This window comes from Lipomyces oligophaga (assembly GCF_038497815.1).
Source record: "Lipomyces oligophaga strain CBS 7107 unplaced genomic scaffold V1516scaffold_1, whole genome shotgun sequence".
NCBI lineage: Eukaryota > Fungi > Ascomycota > Lipomycetes > Lipomycetales > Lipomycetaceae > Lipomyces > [Lipomyces] oligophaga.
Genome location: NW_027117785.1, coordinates 809,060 through 830,332, shown reverse-complemented (window position 1 = coordinate 830,332; position 21,273 = coordinate 809,060). Strand labels below are relative to the sequence as shown.

General features: G+C 44.6%; 11 protein-coding genes and 1 non-coding gene across 12 annotated transcripts; 3 read left to right on the top strand and 9 right to left on the bottom strand.

Annotated features, from left to right (window-relative positions):
- Positions 1–240: 240 nt before the first annotated feature.
- Positions 241–313, bottom strand: V1516DRAFT_t1. The gene has a single exon. It is a non-coding gene; the product is annotated as a tRNA-Thr (tRNA).
- Positions 314–638: 325 nt separating this feature from the next.
- V1516DRAFT_661655 (uncharacterized protein) lies at positions 639–1,349 on the bottom strand (the record flags this gene model as incomplete). The annotated part of the gene is made up of 1 exon (XM_066920380.1): positions 639–1,349. One exon carries the CDS (start codon positions 1,347–1,349, stop codon positions 639–641), a length of 711 nt encoding a protein of 236 aa, XP_066779760.1.
- Positions 1,350–1,472: 123 nt separating this feature from the next.
- Positions 1,473–2,241, bottom strand: V1516DRAFT_34365 (uncharacterized protein). The gene has a single exon (XM_066918928.1). The coding sequence runs from the start codon at positions 2,181–2,183 to the stop codon at positions 1,584–1,586; it is 600 nt and encodes a 199-aa protein (XP_066779759.1). The 5' UTR covers positions 2,184–2,241; the 3' UTR covers positions 1,473–1,583.
- A 7-nt stretch (positions 2,242–2,248) lies between these two features.
- V1516DRAFT_667999 (heat shock protein 70 family) lies at positions 2,249–4,697 on the bottom strand. Its single transcript, XM_066920934.1, has 3 exons — positions 4,475–4,697; positions 4,394–4,413; positions 2,249–4,324 (listed from the first exon to the last, which is right to left on the bottom strand). The coding sequence occupies exons 1-3, from the start codon at positions 4,511–4,513 to the stop codon at positions 2,536–2,538; spliced, it is 1,848 nt and encodes a 615-aa protein (XP_066779758.1). The 5' UTR covers positions 4,514–4,697; the 3' UTR covers positions 2,249–2,535.
- On the bottom strand, positions 4,698–7,026 carry V1516DRAFT_667996 (FAD binding domain-containing protein). The gene has a single exon (XM_066920933.1). It carries the CDS (start codon positions 6,915–6,917, stop codon positions 5,013–5,015), a length of 1,905 nt encoding a protein of 634 aa, XP_066779757.1. The 5' UTR covers positions 6,918–7,026; the 3' UTR covers positions 4,698–5,012.
- A 507-nt stretch (positions 7,027–7,533) lies between these two features.
- On the bottom strand, positions 7,534–9,479 carry V1516DRAFT_34426 (putative TOS1-like glycosyl hydrolase-domain-containing protein). The gene has a single exon (XM_066918930.1). It carries the CDS (start codon positions 9,279–9,281, stop codon positions 7,734–7,736), a length of 1,548 nt encoding a protein of 515 aa, XP_066779756.1. The 5' UTR covers positions 9,282–9,479; the 3' UTR covers positions 7,534–7,733.
- Positions 9,480–10,826: 1,347 nt separating this feature from the next.
- Positions 10,827–12,941, top strand: V1516DRAFT_667992 (UV radiation resistance protein and autophagy-related subunit 14-domain-containing protein). Its single transcript, XM_066920932.1, has one exon. The coding sequence runs from the start codon at positions 11,020–11,022 to the stop codon at positions 12,772–12,774; it is 1,755 nt and encodes a 584-aa protein (XP_066779755.1). The 5' UTR covers positions 10,827–11,019; the 3' UTR covers positions 12,775–12,941.
- Positions 12,942–13,684: 743 nt separating this feature from the next.
- V1516DRAFT_617943 (Peroxin 13, N-terminal region-domain-containing protein) lies at positions 13,685–14,482 on the top strand (the record flags this gene model as incomplete). Its single annotated transcript, XM_066919384.1, has 1 exon — positions 13,685–14,482. The coding sequence occupies one exon, from the start codon at positions 13,685–13,687 to the stop codon at positions 14,480–14,482; it is 798 nt and encodes a 265-aa protein (XP_066779754.1).
- Positions 14,483–14,672: 190 nt separating this feature from the next.
- On the bottom strand, positions 14,673–15,326 carry V1516DRAFT_617978 (thioredoxin-like protein; the record flags this gene model as incomplete). The annotated part of the gene is made up of 1 exon (XM_066919387.1): positions 14,673–15,326. One exon carries the CDS (start codon positions 15,324–15,326, stop codon positions 14,673–14,675), a length of 654 nt encoding a protein of 217 aa, XP_066779753.1.
- Positions 15,327–15,558: 232 nt separating this feature from the next.
- On the bottom strand, positions 15,559–16,997 carry V1516DRAFT_618529 (uncharacterized protein; the record flags this gene model as incomplete). The annotated part of the gene is made up of 2 exons (XM_066919413.1): positions 15,559–15,626; positions 15,680–16,997. 2 exons carry the CDS (start codon positions 16,995–16,997, stop codon positions 15,559–15,561), a joined length of 1,386 nt encoding a protein of 461 aa, XP_066779752.1.
- A 517-nt stretch (positions 16,998–17,514) lies between these two features.
- Positions 17,515–18,378, top strand: V1516DRAFT_617914 (uncharacterized protein; the record flags this gene model as incomplete). The annotated part of the gene is made up of 1 exon (XM_066919382.1): positions 17,515–18,378. The coding sequence occupies one exon, from the start codon at positions 17,515–17,517 to the stop codon at positions 18,376–18,378; it is 864 nt and encodes a 287-aa protein (XP_066779751.1).
- Positions 18,379–19,367: 989 nt separating this feature from the next.
- V1516DRAFT_694024 (Frag1/DRAM/Sfk1 family-domain-containing protein) lies at positions 19,368–20,294 on the bottom strand (the record flags this gene model as incomplete). Its single annotated transcript, XM_066923919.1, has 2 exons — positions 19,368–19,472; positions 19,506–20,294. 2 exons carry the CDS (start codon positions 20,292–20,294, stop codon positions 19,368–19,370), a joined length of 894 nt encoding a protein of 297 aa, XP_066779750.1.
- Between the last annotated feature and the right edge of the window lie 979 nt (positions 20,295–21,273).

Here is a 21,273-nt window from a genome sequence, read left to right as displayed (position 1 = left end):
GCTATTCTGTCGTCTCTGGGCTTGAAAATGAACATTAATCTCCTGTTTCTCAATGAGCAGTCGGCCACCCTCCGTCCGGGTTGCCTAAACAGTAAGTTGAGTTGCCGGTTTAGGTAACCAAGCGACAATAGAGTTGATCTAATCTAGAGACCATAGCGAGACACTTGGTTGACCCCCACTTCAAGCTCATCTTCACTAATTTAATTTTATTTTGAATTACTAAAAAAATTTTAATCAAAATGCCTTGAAACGGATTTGAACCGTTGATCTCAGCATTACTAGTGCTGCGCCTTACCAACTTGGCCATCAAGGCATAATTTATCAATGTCTGATTTAGTTAAAGTTATGTAGGGCGATCTTATACGAGATTGACATTGAAATAGTACGTGTCTTCGATTCTGTAACATTGACATGAGAAGTCAATTAAGAGGAAAATTCGTCGGATAACAGTTTGATATTTTTAAGCTCTTACGGTAACCATGGACTAAAAGTCCTTCCGTACTTCAAGGACTACAACCTATTAGGGAAAATGAACAAGCAAACATACTGAAGCTTCGTAGAGGAGTTGACAAACGGTTAAAGAGACAATTAAAGATGGAGCATATTTCCAAAAGATTCGTTATTAAAGTAGCGTTAAATTAATTTTGAGCCTGCTTAAATTCATCGTATTTTTGTGCCATTTTTGCCAATTCTCTATGTGGAATAATAGTCACACCTTTATCGCCCTTTTCAACAATGTACAAAGCAGCTTTAATAAGCTCATAATCCCAAACCGATATACTATTTGAGAGAGAGCGAAGGAAAGGAACCTGTCTCATAGCTTTAAAAATTATATATGCAGGCTTTTCATAACCGGGTCGAACAGACTGATTAACACGATCACCTAAAATACCGCCTGGTCGAAGGATAATAGTTTGTTCAAATCCCAGATTGGCAATATCCCGCTCAGTTTCAGCCTTCATCTTGTTATGCTCTGTTCGAGCATTTATATCAGCATACATAGCGGATACTAGAATAACTGTCTTCACTGTACCCACGGCCTTAGCATTCTCAGCAATTTTCAACGTCAGATCATGGTCTACCGCTCTCTGACCTGCGCTACTGCCAGCTAAACCAATCGGAAGTCCCAAAGCACAATAAAGAATATCAGCGTTTTCGGGGAATGCATTTGGATCGCTAATATCAGCCACAACAGAATTCGTCACTTTAAGTGGGAAATCATAAATAGAAGCTGGATCTAGGGGACGTCGAGTAACTGCAACGACGTTGGAGAGATTGGGAAGAGTATTTGCTTTCAGAACAGAAAGCATAGCTCGGCCGGCCAGACCAGTAGCGCCATATATAGCCATCGTGGAAACCATTGGAATAGTAGACAATATATTAGGATTGAAAATATATTACTCTCGTGCAACCACAAGACATTATCTCTCAAATATATAAATATTTGGCGGAGGGGCGAAGTGAGTGGATGACTAGGGGATGACAATCTCAGCCGTACCTGCCTGATTCATCCGCAACCCTCTCGAGACTTGTCGACAATCAAATTTTTCAAACATCCTTTGCTACCAAAAAAAATAGGGCGGTTACGGCGATAGAGCACGATTGAATCCTCCGTCCCGATTCATGTATTGTCTATATTGCGGTACCGCATTTTTGATGACCGCTCCGCCAACATTGCCAGCAACATGCTTTTCCTTCGTGGTTGAGAATCCCGAGAACCCCATCAGTTTAGCCATTTGAGCCTCTTCATCATCTTCCTCCTGCTGCTGAAGGGATGCGGAATCCTTATTATTCTTCTCAGAGCTGTCCATGATAGGCGTTCGAGACCGAGATCTTCGTCTCCGAGTTGCTCGCCGACGACCGGGCACATACGCGCCATCAGAATCAAAATATCCTTCTTCGCTTTTCCCTTTGTCATCTTCATCTTCATCAGTTCCATATTGTTTCAATCTCCTTTTCAGCCGAGGACTTCTCGACCGTGATGTAGTTCGCTCCCGATATGACCGTTGTCTGTCCTGTCGATCTTGATTATATCGAGCTCTATTTTGATCTCGGTCGCGCTCACGTTCATGGTCATAATAGCGGCGCCGGGCTCTGTCTCCATCACGATTACGATTTCGCTCCCTATCTTGATCGCGATATCTATAACGATCACGATCAGGCTGTCGCCGATCTTCAACCATGCTGTATTGCTTTATACCACCAAATTTTATAACATGACAAGTTGTAGAATTTTACTGATTTTGCATGTAGAAATATTTCAATACCCAAACCCTACTGACATTAAACGCCAACATCAAAAATCAGCAATAATAGTAATCCTACGACCACATTTCTGAACTATATGGAAAGCTTTTATTTAAGAACAAACAAGATAAAAAAGTATGCGACCGATCCAAGGGATACCAACCTGCCACATCTAAACATAGACAGAACTCTCACACAACGAACTTTATGGATTTTCTTGCTATTCCATACATGTACGATGATTTAGTTTTCAATCGGAGGAATAGCAAGTATTTTCAGAGCATTAATTTAACGAGAAGACATTGAACGAGTGACAGCACGTTTGAGAACCAACTCAGCCTTACGTAAATCGTCCGCGTTGGCGTCTTCAATCTCAAGAGCAGCCATAGCGTCAGAAAGAGCAGTTTCAATACGGTCCTTGGCTCCGCGCTTGAGCTTGAGGGAGACAGCAGGATCGTAGAGAGTAGCCTCAACAGAGGAAATGTAAGACTCAAGCTGCTGACGCTGCTCAAATTTCTTGGAAAAGGCCTCATCAGCAGACTTGAATTTTTCGGCATCATTGATCATCTTCTCAATATCTTGGGAAGAAAGCTTGCCGACTGAGTTGGAAATGGTGATGTTTGCAGAACGACCGGTCGATTTCTCAACAGCAGTGACCTTAAGAATACCATTGGCATCAACCTCGAAAATTGCCTCAAGAACAGGCTCTCCGGCCTTCAAAGGCGGAATTCCCTTAAGATCAAATTCACCAAGAAGAGTATTCTCAGAGCAGTTGACACGCTCACCTTGATAAACGGGGAACTGGACGGTCGTCTGGTGGTCTTCTATGGTGGTGAAAGTACGACGCTTAAGAGTAGGAACAGTAGTGTTTCGGGGAACGACAGGAGCAAAGATATTACCCTCCATGGCAACACCAAGAGAAAGAGGAACGACATCAAGCAAAAGAAGATCCTCAGTATCCTCACCAACAGCCTGGTTGGTCAAAATAGCTCCTTGAACAGCAGCACCGTAAGCAACAGCTTCATCAGGGTTAATGGACTTCTCGAGCTGCTTTCCATCGAAAAATTCAGAAAGCATATTCTGGATCTTTGGAATACGTGTAGAACCACCGACAAGAACAACTTCATCGACAGCTGACTTGTCAACTCCAGCATCCTTGAGAACCTGCTCGACAGGGCTCAAGGTAGACTTAAAAAGAGTAGCGTTTAGATCCTCGAAACGAGCACGGGTTATGGTAGTGTTGAAATCCTCGCCCTGGAAAAGAGAGTCAATCTCGACTGTAGTGTTGGGAACAGAAGAGAGAGTTCGCTTAGCACGTTCACAAGCAGAGCGGAGACGACGAAGAGCACGGGCGTCGTCCGAGATATCAAGTTTGGACTTCCGCTTGAACTCAGTCTTAAAGTGCTCAAGAAGGTTAGTATCAAAATCTTGTCCACCAAGATGTGTATCACCAGCAGTGGCCTTGACGGTGAAAACACCACCTTCGAGGGTAAGAAGTGAGACATCAAAAGTACCACCACCAAGATCGAAAATGAGGACGTGCTTCTCTGTCTTAGTCTTTCCTGCACCAAGACCATAAGCGATCGCAGCAGCAGTAGGCTCGTTAATAATTCTGAGAACGTTAAGACCAGCAATGGCACCAGCATCTTTGGTAGCTTGACGCTGTGAATCGTTGAAGTAAGCTGGGACGGTGATAACGGCCTTCTCGACCTTCTTGCCTAATTTGGCCTCAGCAATCTCTTTCATCTTGGTCAAAACCATGGAACTGATTTCCTGAGGAGAGAAAGTCTTCTTTTCACCAAGGTACTCAACCTCGATCAATGGCTGGCCGGAAGGGTCCGAAATAATAGTGAAGGGCCAAGTCTTAGCATCCTTCTGAACAGAGGGATCGTCAAACCGCCGTCCGATCAAACGCTTAGCATCGAAAACAGTGTTGGCAGGGTTCAAAGCTGCCTGATTCTTTGCAGCGTCTCCGATGAGACGCTCCTTGTCAGTGAAGGCAACAAATGACGGAGTCACACGGTTGCCCTGCTCGTTGGCAATGATTTCAACAGCGGAATCGTAAGTAGCAACACATCTATAATCAATGAATTAGTTATTTCCTCCTCAAATACGAACTTAAAATCCCAGATAGCTTGAGCCTTACGAGTAAGTGGTTCCGAGATCCTATAAAAGATGGTTAATAAAAACTTATAGTTTACAATGCGGAGAAACTAGTAGTACGTACGATACCGATGGCACCGGGAAAAACTTCTTCTGTAGACATCCTGGCAAAATTATGTATAACGGGTGACAAAAGTCACAATATAAAAAATGGATATAAAATTAAATAAAATAGAAGAAAAGAAGTGGTTCGGGAGAGGTAACGCAAAGAGAATGAAAAATCTTGCTTGCCTGGGATTTTTTTTTTCTTAACAATCGACGGGAGGAAAAAAATTGCACTGACAAATTGAGACACCCTAACCTCATGATTGAGTACTTGATTCGTCGGAAGTTCATCGATGGACTTGCTGGCTTCTGCAACATGAAGTAGAGGAAGATTCATCATTGATGGCTTTTACAACAAAAGGCAGATGCTTGGTGATTTCTTATATTAGGGACTGATACAAAAATAAAACCTTCCTGTTCTTCAACAAAAGTCGCTTTTTGCAAATAGCTGCTTTTCAAAGTATTGTCAAATGTTTCCGGCTTGTTCACTATTACTTGAGAAGTTTCAAAATTTTTGATCCGGACTACGCACAACTCCTAGATTCAGTCCAACGGCTTCAGGGCTCCAAGACGGGACTTGTTCCCTGAATTTTGCCGATGACAGTTTCCGCCGCGTATTTTGGAATGACACGGTCTTCGTGAAGCATCTCAAACTCAGTAGTTGCATCACGTCCTGCAAAGTTGACAATGGCGTTCACGCCGCCAGGATGGTCGTTAAGGAATGGAGTCAAGTTCATTACTAGGCCCTTCACTATAACCCAACAGTCTCCTTTTGTATTGTGTTTTGCGACATCGGCGGTAGAAAATTCCTTTTCTGGGATAGAAAATGGTTTAGGTCCTGATGGAGCTGCTGCTGCGACAGGAGCTGAAGAAGCAGCGGCTGGTTCTGCGCTGGAGACATCGGTAGAACTAGAACCCGCAGGAGTAACAACGGGAGCACCAGAAGTTGCAGGTAGAGAAGAAGACGCGCCGGAACCCCAGTCAACAACAACTTGTCCTGGTCGAGAAGGGTCAATATGCAGACTAATTTGAGATAGACGAGAAGCGGCGGGCGAAGGAGCCTTCAGCAGCTTTTGGAATAGATAACTTGAAGCAGTATCACCGGCAACACGTCCATAGACGACACAGCCAAGAAGTGATGAACCTCCCAGTCTGTTAGCTCCATGAACACCGCCAGCTAATTCACCACAAGCAAATAAGCCGTCAAAAGCCTTTCCAGTTGAAGAGTATATAACCTCAGCTTTATCATTAATCTCGACTCCTCCCATAGTGAAATGTAGTACTGGCGTTACAAGAGCTACATAAAAATTCTGGTCATCGATTTCAAGAGGACCATTCGAAAAATATTTCTTCCCGTAAGGATCCTTCTTCTTTCCATCAGCGATAGCGTTGTAATCATCGAAAGTTTGTCTCAACTTTGCAGCCGAACAGCCAATCTCACGTGCTAGATCTCTGCCAGTCATTTTGCGCATTAAACCTCGACCAGAGTAGTGCTTCGTGTGGAAGTCAAGAACCGAAGAAGCTTTTCCGTTGAGAACCAACCGTATAGGGAACTTGGTCTTAAACATTTCACCCGAGACATAGTCACGATGTCCGAGTTCATCGCAAAAGCGCTCACCATCGGCGTTTAACAGAAGACCACCCTCTCCACGAAGTGCCTCGGCGGCAAGAAACTTCCAGCGGTTATCCGGGTCGCGAGGATCAACCAATCCAGTAGGATGGACCTGGATCTTTTCCAAATCAATCCCAGCACCTCCAGCCGAGATAACCATTTTCTGACCATCACCAGTGGCATGGGTACCATTTGTGGTTGCAAGTCCGAAAACTTCAGGCCTATACTTTTTGATCAACGAAGTATCGGTGAAATCAGCAGCATAACCACCAGTCGCAAGAATAACGGGACCAAGAATGTGCTCACCACCTTCAAGTTCGACACCAAGGACCTTACTTGGGTCAGCTGGATCGGTAAGTAATTTCTCAACTTTCGCTTTCTTTCGGATAGCTACTCGATCTGGAGATTCGGCGGAAAGATCTTCAAGACGTTCCATGAGGGCATAAGTAATTGCCATGCCGGGGAACTTGGCATCATGGCCACGATGAGTTCTCGGCTGGGAGTGTCCACCCAGGCGAGAAACAAGAGTGAGATCGAGCTGGAAGACATCTTGTAGCCATTCGACAGCTGCGGCGGAATTATAGGTCAAGACTCTGATGAGATCAGGACGAGCAAGATCGCGAGCAGAATGCAGAGTGTCGTCGTAGAACTGTTGAACAGAGTCTCTAATTTTCAGATCGACCTGGGTGCGAGTAAGAGCACCGTTGATACCAGAAGTTGCCTTCGTGGAGTTTCCTCCGAGGAAACCCTGCTTGTCAACCAAGACGACATTTGCACCATTCAGCAACAGTTGATGAGCAGCGGAGAGACCGGATAGTCCCCCGCCTACAACAATAACTCTGGCAGGCATATTGAAAATCCTAGGAGCAAACAAAATAGTAAACAGGCAATAGCAAATCAACAGAAGAGAAGTTGTGGTCAAAAAGCTAGAAATAAAGCGTGAATAGTTGTCTGGCTGTCTTCCGATTATATATATCGCGAAGAACACACTTGGTTATGCTCTCCGGCGCGCGGGGAAGGGGAGGAGGTCACTCGGTTCGAAGTCTATATTGGTGCTACAGCCACATCATTTTGACGGTATGAATCCATGTGCAAATCTCTCCAAAATAATCCCATTGACGACTGTGGCCCCGCAAGCCGAAATCAGCCACTCAGAATGGCCCAGAGGGTCAGCACCAATAACTAACCCCACAACGACTAAACGGGAAGTAGGCTTCTACAACAACGGAGTACGAAAAATTATAGAACAGAAATCATTATATTGAAACTAGTATTTCACATCAAATTACATTCTAAAGATGTAACTGTCAATCATATAAGCTCAATCAAGCATAAGGAGGGAAGATAGAACAAAAACCCAAATATTAGAAATCAAAACAACGTGTGCTATCGGTCCGAAGTCATCGAAGGTTGTTCCCAAATAGTGAATCACAAGGACAGGCTCCAATGATTTTGGTCATCGGAAGTTTCGCAAAAAAATAAAGAACGAGCGAGCAAACAAATAGGTACATAAACAAGCAGGCGAAAAATTAACAAAAAGCATTAACTGAAACATCACATTCTGACACAAGTCATTCCCTCCAATCCCTAACGTACACATTTCCTAATAATCGGTGTCATATTCGCATCTAGTATATGAGCCGAGGCTCAATCATGGTATTAATCATTATGATGCAATTGTGACAACCGTAGCATCCGCACTCATCCAGTCGGCAATGGTGCTAGCATCGATTGCATCAGAGAAATCTGTCGAGTCGTCCAGTTTAACCAAAAAAATCTGCTCATCCGCGCCATCAAAAATGACTGCTGCCTTCATAGTCGCGTCTGTTGGACGACCAAAGTAATCCGAAGAACCACCACCACCGTACTGGGTGCCTGTTCCCTGCCAGTCATGAAGAGTGCATGTCATGTACGAAGATCCAGTAGATAGGACTTCGAAGGCATCAAACTCTCCACATCCAGATTGCCAGCAAGAGCATGAGCCGTATTGCTGAGTTCTTGGGATTCGACCATTAAGAAACCAAATAGCTGGCATGTCAACATTAGCATCAGCTGTAGAATCGCTGTCTGTTGGCATCTGGAACTCAATCAGAAACATCTTCATGTCACCTGAGAAACCAAGATAAGCAGTAGAATCTTCCCGGTAGTATCCGCAGGTGTCAGTCGTACATTCGGTATCGGAGAAAACAATGACCTCGTAGTCTGAGGGAATCAATGTGTCTGCAAGAACTTGAGACTCTGCAGCTCCAGTCAGACCATCAGAGTTAGCGAAGGAAAGCGACGATCCCCAGCAAGTATCCCAAGTGCCTGAGCCATTCGAGCCTCCCATATTGTTCAGGAAAACTAGGCCGGACATAGTACCCGAAGAAGCATCATATTGGCCAACACGAGACCAATCCGAAGTCGAAATAACGGTAGAGGACGAAGAGGCAGCTGACGAGGTCGTAGAGGAAGTAGAGGTGGTCGAAGAAGACGACGAGACTGTCTCTACAACATCTGAAGATGACGTAGACGTAGGCAAAGAGTCCGACGTAGAGCTTTCTGAAGTGGTTGAAGACAAAGGGGAAGTATCTGCAGGATAGGAGGTGGTGGTCGAAGAAACGAAGGTGGAAGGAGAGGTGCCGGATACGGTAACTTCAACAGGGGTAGCAATAACTGCAAGAATAGCAGAATCTGAGGATTGAGTTTCGATAGTCGAGGCCGAAGGCTCTTCCGATGCCGTCGAATCCTCATCGGGATTATAGAACACAGTCTCAATCATAGTAACAATCTGAGTTACATATTCAACAGCGCGCTTTTGATGAAGAACACCATGCTGCTGAGCGTGAACGTGAGGGTCGCGCTTATGGGCCTGATGGAGGGGTTGAGCCGCGGGCCCAGGCGAGGTAGGGTCGCGCTTTTTAAGCTTTGCAGACGAACTAGAGGACGACGAGGTGTAGACGGAGAGCTGCTTAAGCTGGAGAGGACCTCTGAAATGCATGGAAATATCTTCACTGAGAGGAGCAATGGGGCCAGAGAAAGACTTTGTGGAAGTTGAACAGGTGCAATCGTCGGACATGTTTGTTACATCGTCGTAGGAACCCGAGAAGCCCACGTTCGCGAACTCGATAGCTGAGACCTCATTGCAGTAGTAATTTCCAGAGATTTCCTGGCAATCAGCAGCAACAGAGGCCGCTGCGATTAGAGAGACAAGGGCATAGAGCGAGGAACGCATTGTAGCAGAGGCAGGCGCTGTCGACGGACTGGAAAAGCTGAAATGCTTGCGGGCAACGGAGGAGTCGTCTTCTTGGGAGGATTCGAGCGAGAAGGTAGGCTACGGCGAGAAACGAGCGGCAAGCCGAGCAGTAGATATACCGAAAGAAAAAACTGCTGAGACAGAAACAAAAACGAGAGAGAACGGAAAGCAAAAGAGCGATCTCGAAATATAACGAAACAAAAAAATTCCCGAGTGAAAGAAGCGGAGGCGGGAAGAAGAGAGAATTAACAACGATCGCGACCAGACACTGGGTGGCCGAGACGAGACGAGACGAGATGAGAAACAGAAGAGACGAGAGGTGCTCGAACACGTAACAGAATTGGCAGTGGCTTACGCAACGGCAGAACAGGAGCATGCGACTGTGTGGGATACCATGCCATGATGTGTTTTGTTTACGTCTTCGCAGAATGCTTGGAAGGGCTAGTGGACGCGACTATCAGACTAACAAACACAACGACGCGTCTTGGAAGCCCGCAAACACAGCGTGTACTATGATTCTACATCCGGAATGCTTCACGTTCGGCCCTCGGCGGCCTGGGAAATGAGCTCCTGCATTCCTTCGGACACTTGTGGCTGCAAAATGCCGTTTCGGTTGGCTGGAGACATATTTACCGCCTGCCTTGTTCGGACTAGTGGATATGAGTTTGGGCTGCGCATGGGGCCAGGATCCCTTCTTTGCGTAGGCTGAGAACCCTTAGCGTAGCTGCTCTGGGGCGAAAACAGGAGGCTAGTTACTGCCTTGAGAGCGCTCACTACGCCTGGGATTACGTACGACGAAGCAGCTTAATCTTGTTAAGATGAATAGGTAATCTTACTGTTTCTGTTAGTATGTCTTTTGCTTTCCGTCCAACTGCCCAAATTATACGGAGTGCTGTATGTCTATCACTAAAGCGCTCATGCCTGAAATCAGATATCATATATCGACGACGCTTCATTATCAACTGCGACAACTAATTTTCTCCGTGCTAAAAGGAGGTCGATCAGTGCTTGTATAATAGATTATGGCTCCTGGGGCACTGTGTCTTCCTCCCTTGATTCGTCACTAGAGGAAATAGGGATCGCCCATTACCCACATGCTTGTTGCTGCTGCTGCTGGTCTTTTTTGTTTCGTCTATAGAACACTCTAGTCCGTAGTCCACCTGTTCAACTATCTCCAGTAATTGCTCACCTCGTGGCCGATAGCCGTCCTGGACTGTTTTGATGTGTCTCGCTTGCAGCAGTTCTCACGGACTGCTCTTTCCAGTTCTACCTTCCTCCCATTTTACCTTCGTCTCCCAGGGCAACCAGACCCGATGAGTTCATTTGCCCCCCAATCTGCTCCAGAACCTTATACGCCCAAACCTTCCCTCCACCCTAGCTCACGTGAGAGAGAATCACGTGTATTTCATGTGATAAATGCGTGACGTTATAACTATTTGCCATGTTGTCACTCTGGCAATCACGAGATGAGCACATGTCCCAACTCCTCATTATCCCAACTGGTGGGTGTTGTAGTTCTCGATCCGATATAAACTGAACTGTCCATGTTCCTCTCTTAAGCAAGCTGGTTGAATAAGAGCTGCCTGATGGCTTTGATTGAATATCTTTGATTTCATCAAGCTTATTTTGCTACCGTCATTTTGGTGTAGCGTCGAAGCATTTTCTTTCTGTATATTCTGTTACACAGGTGTTTTGTTCGTGTCTCGAAGAGACCCTCATGTCTCTACCCTCCTCCTCTAGTCTTCCAGTCGCTGCTCATATCTTCTCCGCCTCAGGACCCTCTCATCTTTCGCATAACAGCTCTCCTTCTTCTGGCAGCCAAAGATACCATGTATGCTCTCTTTGCAATCAACCTGATTCCTCTTTAGCCTGCTCATCTTGCGTGTCGGCCACTATCCTGCCTGACCGTGTTTCTCTTCTCTCTGCTCTTGCCTCTCGCTCTGAGGCTGTGAGTGATGTCAACCTCTTACTTACTTCCGGTTCGACAATATCTCAAATCCGCGCTGCATCGCAGCGCGCCCACATAACTGTGTCCCATATTCGCAATGATCTCGCGGCCTTGAAGGAACATCTTGCAGATCTTTCTGCTCAGGCTGATCGCATGCGGTCAGAGGTTCGTGTTCGAAAGCGTATGCTATCCAGGGCTACAACAGCTCTGAAGAGTGCACACTGTCTTCAAGTTGACAGAACTGTACAGTCAACTGATGCTGTAAGATCAAAGGCATCATCCACTGTAACTAAGCTGCGAAGTTTGAGGCATGCATCTCTTTTGTCGATTATAAGCCGTTTTGATATCCATCAACTTTCCTCGTTCAAGTCATCATCGCCTCCCTTAGAACTGGATTCGACTCCGACTCCAGTCTCTTCTCATCCCTCATCTTTATCTCTCTGCATTGATGGAGTCCCCATCGACAATTTTACTGCACTTCGCCACAAACCGGCAGCCGAACTAGTGGATATGCTGACAAAGGTGTGTCAGCTTGTCGATCAGCTTGCCATCGTTCTCAATGTGTTTTTACCCTTCGAGATAGTTTGGCATCCTTTCGGTATCCGGCAATGTCCAGATATGGGTCCCGGAGTTCATCATCATGCTTCTGTGAAATCAAATAGAGTGCTCCACACTCGAAGTAGCAGCAAAAAGTCCAAGTCCGCACGGGACCCTTTTTTGAGTGTCAAGTCTCTTGAAATTTCGGAAGTTATTTCAACTACAGTCAAACAAGATCGGAAGAAAAATTATAAAGCAGCAAGCTTGGCCTCTTTTTCAGAAGCTTTATCTTATTTGGTTTGCGATATTGTATATCTACGAAGCGCCGTAGTACCATTTCCCTCTCTGTTTTCTCAGCCAACTCCAGATCCCGACTCACTCAATGAAGTAGACCAGGAGACTTCAGCTATCGAGACTCGAAAGGAAAAGTTTAAAGAAGCTATTTCATATCTTGATATTGGCCCTTTGTTGTGGGATACTATTCAAACTGCTCTTTCTTCTTTGGATCCCTCTGCAGAGACCAGTGATTATATGTCTGATCCTGAATTTGTTCTGGTAAACGTGGCCTACGTGTACAAAGCATTTCGACTAAAGAACAAGATTGACCGCTCTGCAGAATGGGAGATTGTTGACTTTAAATCGGGTTTTGAAGCAGATACAGTTTCACAAAATACGGTCGTCTCTGACAAATCTGGTTCACTTTTCGAGACCGGTTTATCAACTGGCCCTAGTGTTGATGGATCTGTGCCACCAAACGAGGGCTCTTCGCCCTCATCCGCGGACGATCCTGATGATGGCGACTTTACTGACATGCTAGTCGTCAATCCGGATGACTATGCAGAAGCATTCCAAAATCCTTACTCTGATCAACATCAACATGCTTTTACAAAATCAGAACGGATTCTACGAACCACTGCCAGGCTTGACAAGTGGGCAGATATGCGTTTTGCTGCCAAGCTTAAAGAGAAAGTCGCTAGGGTGGGATAAGTGTATATAATTGGTTTGAATTTTGACTTGTTCCGAACGTGGACTATGGATAGTGTTTTTTGTAAATTTTTTTGTTTTCATTATTCGGAGCTTGGTAAAAATTGATTTCCTAAAAAGGTAGCTTGATCATGTGATAAATGGAGTGATGGAGATATGGGTTTGTGAGTAACAACCTCGGCAAGGCGATGATATATTCGTCTTCTACCGTTTGCAGTACGTTGTCCCCGCATTTAAGATCAATTTTTCACGCTCAAAGTAGAATTGTGGTTGATTTTCTTTGACTAGAGAAGTTTGATAAAAATATATACCGATCCTTAGTGAACTTCAGTAGGTGATCGTGCGACAGTTTGTTTTATTGAATAGCAAAACTACATCTACCCTGAGCGTGCGATCTAGACTTTATCTCTGTGACAAATTCATCTAAACGATGTCAGTTCCACGACCCAAACCATGGGAATCTCATGGTGTTTCTAGTGCGCCGATAATATCATCCGTGCAGTCAACAACTTCGTCGACTGCTCCAACAACCAGTGTTTCGGCGCCAACAGCAACGACAGCAAGTACGACAAGTTCTTCAACTGTGCCTTCGCTTCCTAATCGGCCGAGTACGATGACCTCGAATAGTTTGGACGCGAGTTCAGCTCAAACTGGATTTAATTCTAGTAGTGCATTAAACAACTCGTTCGCATCTTCATTTTCAGGATATCCTGGTGGTGCTCGTTCTTATACTTCTCCATATGGATCTGCATATTCGCCATATTCATCACCCTATTCTTCTGCATATTCTCCTTACTCTTCAGCATATGGTTCTTTTGGGTCCCCATATTCTCGTTTCTATGGATCTGGAGGAATGCCTGGCATGCCAGGTCAGCAGGGTCCCCTTGAAACTTCAACAGCAGCTGCGTTCCAGATGCTTGAAGCAGTAATAGGTGCTGTTGGAGGTTTTGCTCAGATGTTGGAGTCTACATACATGGCTACGCATTCCTCTTTTTTTGCTATGATCGGAGTTGCAGAGCAGATGGCAATGCTGCGCAAAAGCGTGATTGGATCTGCATCGGTTGGATTACTTGCGATATGGAAAGTGTTTGTGAGGTTATGGCGGAAGTTAACTGGCCGTGCTAGTTCTGCTCCATCAGGTTCGAAAGACAGGTTCTCAGTGGGTGAATTTGAACGGTTCAAATCCGGAAATAGCAGTGGTGCGGTGCCACCTTCACAATCCACTCCAAAGGTATCTGTTTGGCCTTTGCTAGTGTTTTTGGGCGCTGTGTTTGGAGGGCCCTACTTGATGTCAAAGCTCATAAAATCAATGGCTGCTTCTCAGCAAGAATCAGACATGCATCTATCGTCATATGACAATGCTATGCTCAGAGCTGGTAACGTTCCCGAGGATTTAGCGCAGTCTGGATCTGGTGGAGTAAGTGGAGCATCTGGTGTAGCGACCGGAAATGATCTTATCATTGATCCATCCAAGCTAGAATTCTGCAGAGCTTTATTTGACTTCGAGCCTGAAAACGAGGCTATCGAGCTTAGATTGAAAAAGGGAGAGATTGTCGCGATATTGTCGAAGGATTTTTCTGAAGCTGGCATTTCTGACGGCTCACCAACATGGTGGCGCGGAAGATTACGGAGCGGCAAAATGGGGTTTTTTCCTTCAAATTACGTCGAAGTTATTAAGCGACGAACAGATACTGGCGGGAAAGTAGAATAAGTGGATGTTTCGTACGTTAAGAAAATATGATGCGAAGGGTTTGAGCAAAAAAGTTGGGTTTAGCTGCAGGTTTTGGTGTTTGGGATACAGTAATGATGGCATGGAGATTCAAATACAATAGTAACTATAATTTCATCTATAACCTGTAAGAAGACTATTTTTATAGTTTGACGTCGAGAATAACCTCAAGTCACGATTCTTTCGCTAGACTATCTAGCAACTCGATCCATTGTTCAGTGGTCCATCCCGAGCTGATAGCGCCATTCTCGATACCGTCGACGAGGACTGTCGGTGAGACATGTATCCCAGATTTCCGTGACTGACGGACGAACACCTTTAAATCATTTGTAATTTTGTTACCGATGTTACTAGGTGTCCCATCCGTGGATGGAGGAATGCCAACCAGATCTAGGAATTCATCTTTATCAATCCCTGCCGATTTGACTGCCAATTCTGCCAATCGTTCGTATGTCTTGTTTCGAGACTCATAATAGACCTCGGTATCATAATACTCTGCTGAAGCATCAAACAATGCCTTAGAAAACGCCCAGAACGCCTCTGGAGCAAGCTTCTCGACCGCTAGCGAGGCTTCGTGAACTAGCGTAGAGGATGGATGCCACGGTTGGATCTGATTACGAAACACAAACGTGAACGTCCCAGGTGCATACTTAGTCTCTGCCGCAGGAATCACGGATGAATACACCGTGTTGAACATTTTTTTCGAAAAGGGACAGACATAGTCCAAATAAACATCGATTGTATGCGGGGCTCTTGATGTAGCTGCAGTGACCTCCGAAACACCTACAACATACTTGTGGCCTAAAAACCGTGGTGCAATAGACATTTCAATTGCTGTTGCTGGAGAACTTGATGAAAATTTAAATTGATAAAGACCAATCAGGCCAACAATAATAAATATTGGAATAGAATGAGCGAAAAACAATTTGGCGAGGTGGATGTTTGATAACGGAATGTTCAGTTTAAATGCTGCAATAGTTCCTCTATATGTAAGCCTGGAGACGTCATATCTTGTAATCAGAACAAACCCCTCGTAAACCTCATCGCTTATTTGATTTCTATATAATGCTGACCTTGGCATATCGATGCATCCTTTCTTCGAAACCTGCTTGTTCGCCCAAATGTGCTATAGAGTAAAAATGTCAGTATTTAAATAGGCTACGTAGATAACGCACGTACTAAGCAGAAAGCATTTACCGCAATATAAGTAGTTGTCTTCGTCATCTCTTTCACATCCAAAACAACGATACTCGACGTCATGAGAACACATACAGCATCCCAGTTCTGCATCCTGTCTCAGCTTCGAGTCTCTACGATTCCCCATGGGTGGGGAGGGCATCACATAGGATAATGAAGGAGCATCTGGAAGTTCTGCAATCTCGGAATTGGATGGCTTGCGGGAGTTTTTTTCTATGTCCAGAGAAGCAAATCCAGTGGTAGGCGGTCGCTGAAGAGCTTGTAAACGAGCAAATAAGTCTTCTGTAGCTTTATCTTCGTGTATCTGTTCTTTATCTGACTGGGAAAGTTCCGCCTCGGACCCATCGTCACTCCCTAGCTTGATATACATGTCGACTAGCTCATCGGCCTCCTGGTCAGTATCTTGTCCTTCGGAGTGCGTGTCACTAACTTCTACCTCCTCAGGAGTTGTATCCTCGTTCGAGGCCGCACTGAGCACAGAAACTAGCCTATCGGCCTGGTCTTCAATATCTTTCTTTTCCTTATTAAACTCCTCCTGATCGAATGGGACCTTTTCCTTCGAAAATGCAATAGGTTCTTCAGAAGGTTGAGATCTCCCGTCAAGAGTAGATGATTCTTTTTGTGCTTCTGAAATAAGTTCTTTAGAATCCTTCACATTTTTCTGAGCATCTCTCAATAAGCTCTTCTCGTTGAAATCGGGTTCTTCATCTATTGCCTTACTATCTAAATCGTTCGCAATGACTTTCAAATAGTCAGGATTAAGATACTTATTCCCATTTCTCTCGTTCGCATTTTGCTGTTGTGTATGATCGAGTACAACAGTACTCTCTAGCATTTTCAATTCTTGTAAGTCGTCCGGGCTCATTTCCCACTCCTTAAGACTAAGCTCTTGTAGTGCCTTTTCGAATTCTTCGTCGTCAACTTCAATTCTTTCCTTGCCAGTGCCACTCTCACTTTTAGCCAGCTGGGAATCCGTATGCTGCTCTTGCTGAGCCAAAAAAATCCGAGGATCAATAGTATCTGACTGTACAGGGGCCGACGATCGTGCGACAGACTGCGGAGCATGATTGAATATGGTCTTGAAACGTGCAGTCAATGCATCCACAGATCCAAGCATATCAGGCGATGGTGACCGCTCTCGAACTCTTGATGATATTGGTATTTGAGGAATCGAAAGCGAGTCGAGCCGAGATATCAAGTCATGTAATTCATCATCTGGTTTCGATTTCGACGCAGCGGTAGAGCAAGGACCTGATGCTTCCGACTGCGGGGTACTTTTGGATTCCGATGAATCGGGCATTTTTTTCTAATTTATTTTTAATACTTATTTACCGCGAGACCATTTCTATCATCTGTAGACCATTTTTTGCTGGACGAGAAATTAACGCGTCTAAATAACATAATAACAAATGACAGTCACGTGTGGCCACGCTGCACCGCCAAAACTGACTACCCATCAGTGGAGATGCAGTGCTCAATTGTTTGTGATATCTCGCTAGATTTGCAGCTTGAAAGGTGTCGAGCTTAAGCTTAAGACCAGCAGTTTGCAATTTATCAAAGTGTTCGGTCAAAAAATCATGGCAGGATCAAAAAGTATTCTTCATATCATCCGGCCACCGGAAGAACAGCTTTCGAAGCAAACAAGTATGGCGTTTTCACAGTCCATTCCCATCGATGAAGGAAATGAATATAATCCGTCGAACAATAATAAAGCACTCCATATGTCAACTTCAGAATCTAGTGGGCTTTCGCCAGCTTCTCGAAGACTTGGATCAAACGGACCGCGGTCGACAGCTGCTCAAAATATTCTCAGTTTGATGCGGAAACCGACCAAGATAAGTGATCCAGCTGCAAGCATATTATACGCGAATACTCCAGCAGATAACCCAAGTTCTAAAGAGATTGCGGAAAATTTGTTTTTTGAGTCGTTACAGAAATCAAAGAATCTACGTACTACATCAGAGAATTCAATGTCTTGGATAGCTCAATATCCTCCGCAATCTCCTACTCCTGTCAAACAAGAACAATCCAACAAATCCTCAGCCGAGCTGAAAACTAAGAGATCAAAAAAATCTCGAGTAACTGAAGTTCCTACAATCGAAGTTCTTAATTGGACCGTCCTTCAACGACATGACCCACGAATAAACAAGATTTTGCTCACAAGTTCCCATTCTGTACTTTATAAATTTGTGTCTGATACAGGTGCGTGGGAAAAGCTCTCTTGTCAAGGAACTCTTTTCGTGTATTCACGTCGTCCGAGATATGATGCGTTTGGAGCGATAGTCGAGGATGAGGACGTTGCCCTTGCGATCTTGAACCGACATTCTATTAAGAATTTTTTCATCAGGTTAGAAGATGTATCTGATGTTGAACGAATTGATGAATTTATCATGCTACGTTCTCCGCCTGGAATGGTCGATAAATGGGAAATTTCTTACGAGGATGCAACTGTCCCTCCCCAGCCAGACGTTTGGGGGATCTGGATATACGAGGAATCTGACCGGCCCCGAGTTGAAAGTTTGTGCCGACAGTTTGTACCAGAGGATACAACCCAAGTCACGGCAACGAATGGTTCCAGTATCGCCTCAGGACCAAGTCAATCTCTTGTACATGACGAAGACGTGCTGGGAAAATTGTTCAGTACTGCTATTAACAAATTTGTCGAGCATCGAATCGAGTAGTATGTGGCGTTTTGGTATGGTTTTTGTTGTTTTGATCTGTATGATTTTAGGTTCACTTTTTTAGCTTGCTATTGTATAATAGTTTGTATTATATCGCCAATATAACAACTTAGATCTAACTTTTTTTATAACAATTTAAATTATGAATCTGACATGCTCAAATAAGTACTTCTGTGCTCAAGTGGTGATCTTGATTGTGACAGCGAGGTTGGCACTCCATTTGGTATATAAGCTTGGGAAAGACTATAAATGAGGGGCAACATCTCGTCTATACAGGCTTGTCGACTGTCGCGTGGAAACGAGTGATCTCTGTGGTCTTATTTGCAGCTTTAGCATAGATTAATATGGATGGACTTTGAAATGGTAAAGTGCGGCTTCAATTCAGTGACAATTTTTGATATCTAAATACTCGCTCTAGTCCTAAATAACGAATGATCTAGAATATTAGAAAGCAATATCAGATGACAAATTCGCCAACTCTAGACAATAAAATCGAGCGAGACATTAGATATCAAAAATTTTAAAAAAAGAAAATAAACGCTGATCGCTAGATTTTCGTACAATACTAAATATAACCTCTGTCCGGACATATTGTCGTATTGGGACTGTCGCAGTTATTCAATTTCCGATGACACCGCTACAATGCTTCGGAAACAGAGGAACCATCGTAGATTGATAAAACTTTAAAACCCGAAAGTTCAGAATCACAAATTGATTTCACTTGAGGAAGATTGATCTGAAGCCAGGTCTCGCCAAAGCAATCGATGTTATCTGAAAACCAATACGAGGGATAAACAATACTTATACCATACATTTTAAAACTACTATACATCCAAAAATCGCGTAAAAATATTTTAGATAACCAGAAAAGTGCCAAGGAGAAGACGCCGAAAATTTGAAAAATTATTGTACAAAAATGAAGGATCTATCCGACCAGCTCAAGCCGTCCAATTACCTGGCCCGAAACCGACCTTCCAGAGCAGTTAACTTTAGAAATTTGATGCTGTGTTGTAAGCTGTAGGAGGTCGCACAGGACCATCTTGCGCAGATGGTTTATACGGAACTGCATTAGGCTGTGGATCAGAAACACGAGTCTCTGCGTCGGTGTCGTCTAGCGAATCATCGACGTGTGGAACAGCTTCAGATGGAGCTGAAAGTGCACCAGTGATAGGATAACCACCGGAATGCTCGCGGTTTTGAGATGTCTTAGTCGCAGGTAATAAATCGACGAAGAGAATCAACGCGTAGAGAGGATAGAAGTAAGCAAGGGACCACTCGACAGCAGCACTGCCGTAGTCTGATGGAACTGAAGCAAATGCAATCGCTAAGCCAAGAGCTATAACAACCCAGATAAATTTGAGCAAGTACGAAAATCTTAACCACTGTACTTCGTAATATGTTCTCCGCAGAATCCAGTATTCACCAATGGAACAACATGCGGATACACCAGCCCCAGCGCAGAAAATACAAACGTTCGTCATGTGCGCAGTATGGTGGTGCTGCGTATCGAAAATCGTGAGAAAAATGATTCCAATCATAGAAACAAACGCAAAAAAAATTGCAGCGGCACCTAGGTACTTTTCACGTTTATAGTTATTTGGAGCAAGACGGTGGGCATGCCGAAGATAGCGCTCAGCAGCGACAGAAAGCACAAAGCAGACTCCTTGAACGATACCACATGCAATAAAGACCGGCTGGACACCAGATGCTCCGATATCTGAAATATATGGTATATAAGTTCCAGCGACTTGTGATGGAAAGAGATGGCTTCCGTAGCCGTCGCCAGCCCAAACAGCCATGAGAGCAACAAGCATACCCCACCAGGCGCCTGCGGTAATTAGCGGAAGTATCCAGTAATGTCGGAACTTTCGCAGAAATGGCAGCTTTGATTTGCGTGGTCCCTTCTCGAGGTCCATTGCGTATAGAATAGGAAGGTCGAATAATAGGCGGACAATGGCAGAAGCAAAAGGACGAGGTTACGAGACTTGCTCGATGATTTTGTAAGTGTGTTGTTGGCTGTGAGGGTAGGTATCGTAGCTGTGATTCGGATGTTTCGGAACCGACCACAGAAACTAGATCGCTTTGGAGAGACCGACCAGATGAATTTAGATCTGGGAAAGAACAAAGACAGAAGGACAACAGAAGACAGATATAATATATACACGCCAATTAGGAGATAAAAAATGCCTGGGAAACTTAAAGCAGCAGGGGCAAAAGGCACGGATTCAAGATGACGATGAGATCCCGAGCCGGCGATGATGACAAGTCTAGCTAACCCGGAACCGCGCCTTATGTATTTGCGCGTTCCTAGTCCAAAGACACAGCCCAGCTCTTCCCTCGAGCAGCGGATTCAACCGTGGTCAGACCCACGAACAAGTATAGTTTCTATTCTTATACGTAGATCCACAGACGAAGCTTTATTTCTAGGAGCCTCCTCTGGTCCACTTCACTCCTGTTCTCGAGAGGTGTCGTGTGCCAGGAGCTGCGCCGCAGCTGATGACGCACGAGACTAGTTCCTGCCCGAGAGTACCACAAGACAGGGATTGAACTAGTAATATAGCGGAATGATCTAGATCAGATCTAAGCAAATTTGAAATGGAAAATCAATCAACTCAATTGTTAGAGCGGGATCAACCAAGTGCGAGTAGGATGTGTGGTTTTCACAGAAAAATTACACCGAAAAGAGATATTCCCAGACAGGAGCTGCGGTCTAGATGTCAAAGCTCGTAAAACCGGCTGGACGCCCGCCGGATTTAACAACAAAAATAGTGTCCACTGGGAGAGAACACCAACACATTTGACTTCAAGAATACAAATTAACTTAAACAGATAAAATTAACTGCATAGATTTTGCAAAGTCCAGTCTAAGTAGAACTCTAGGAAACAAGAGCAACT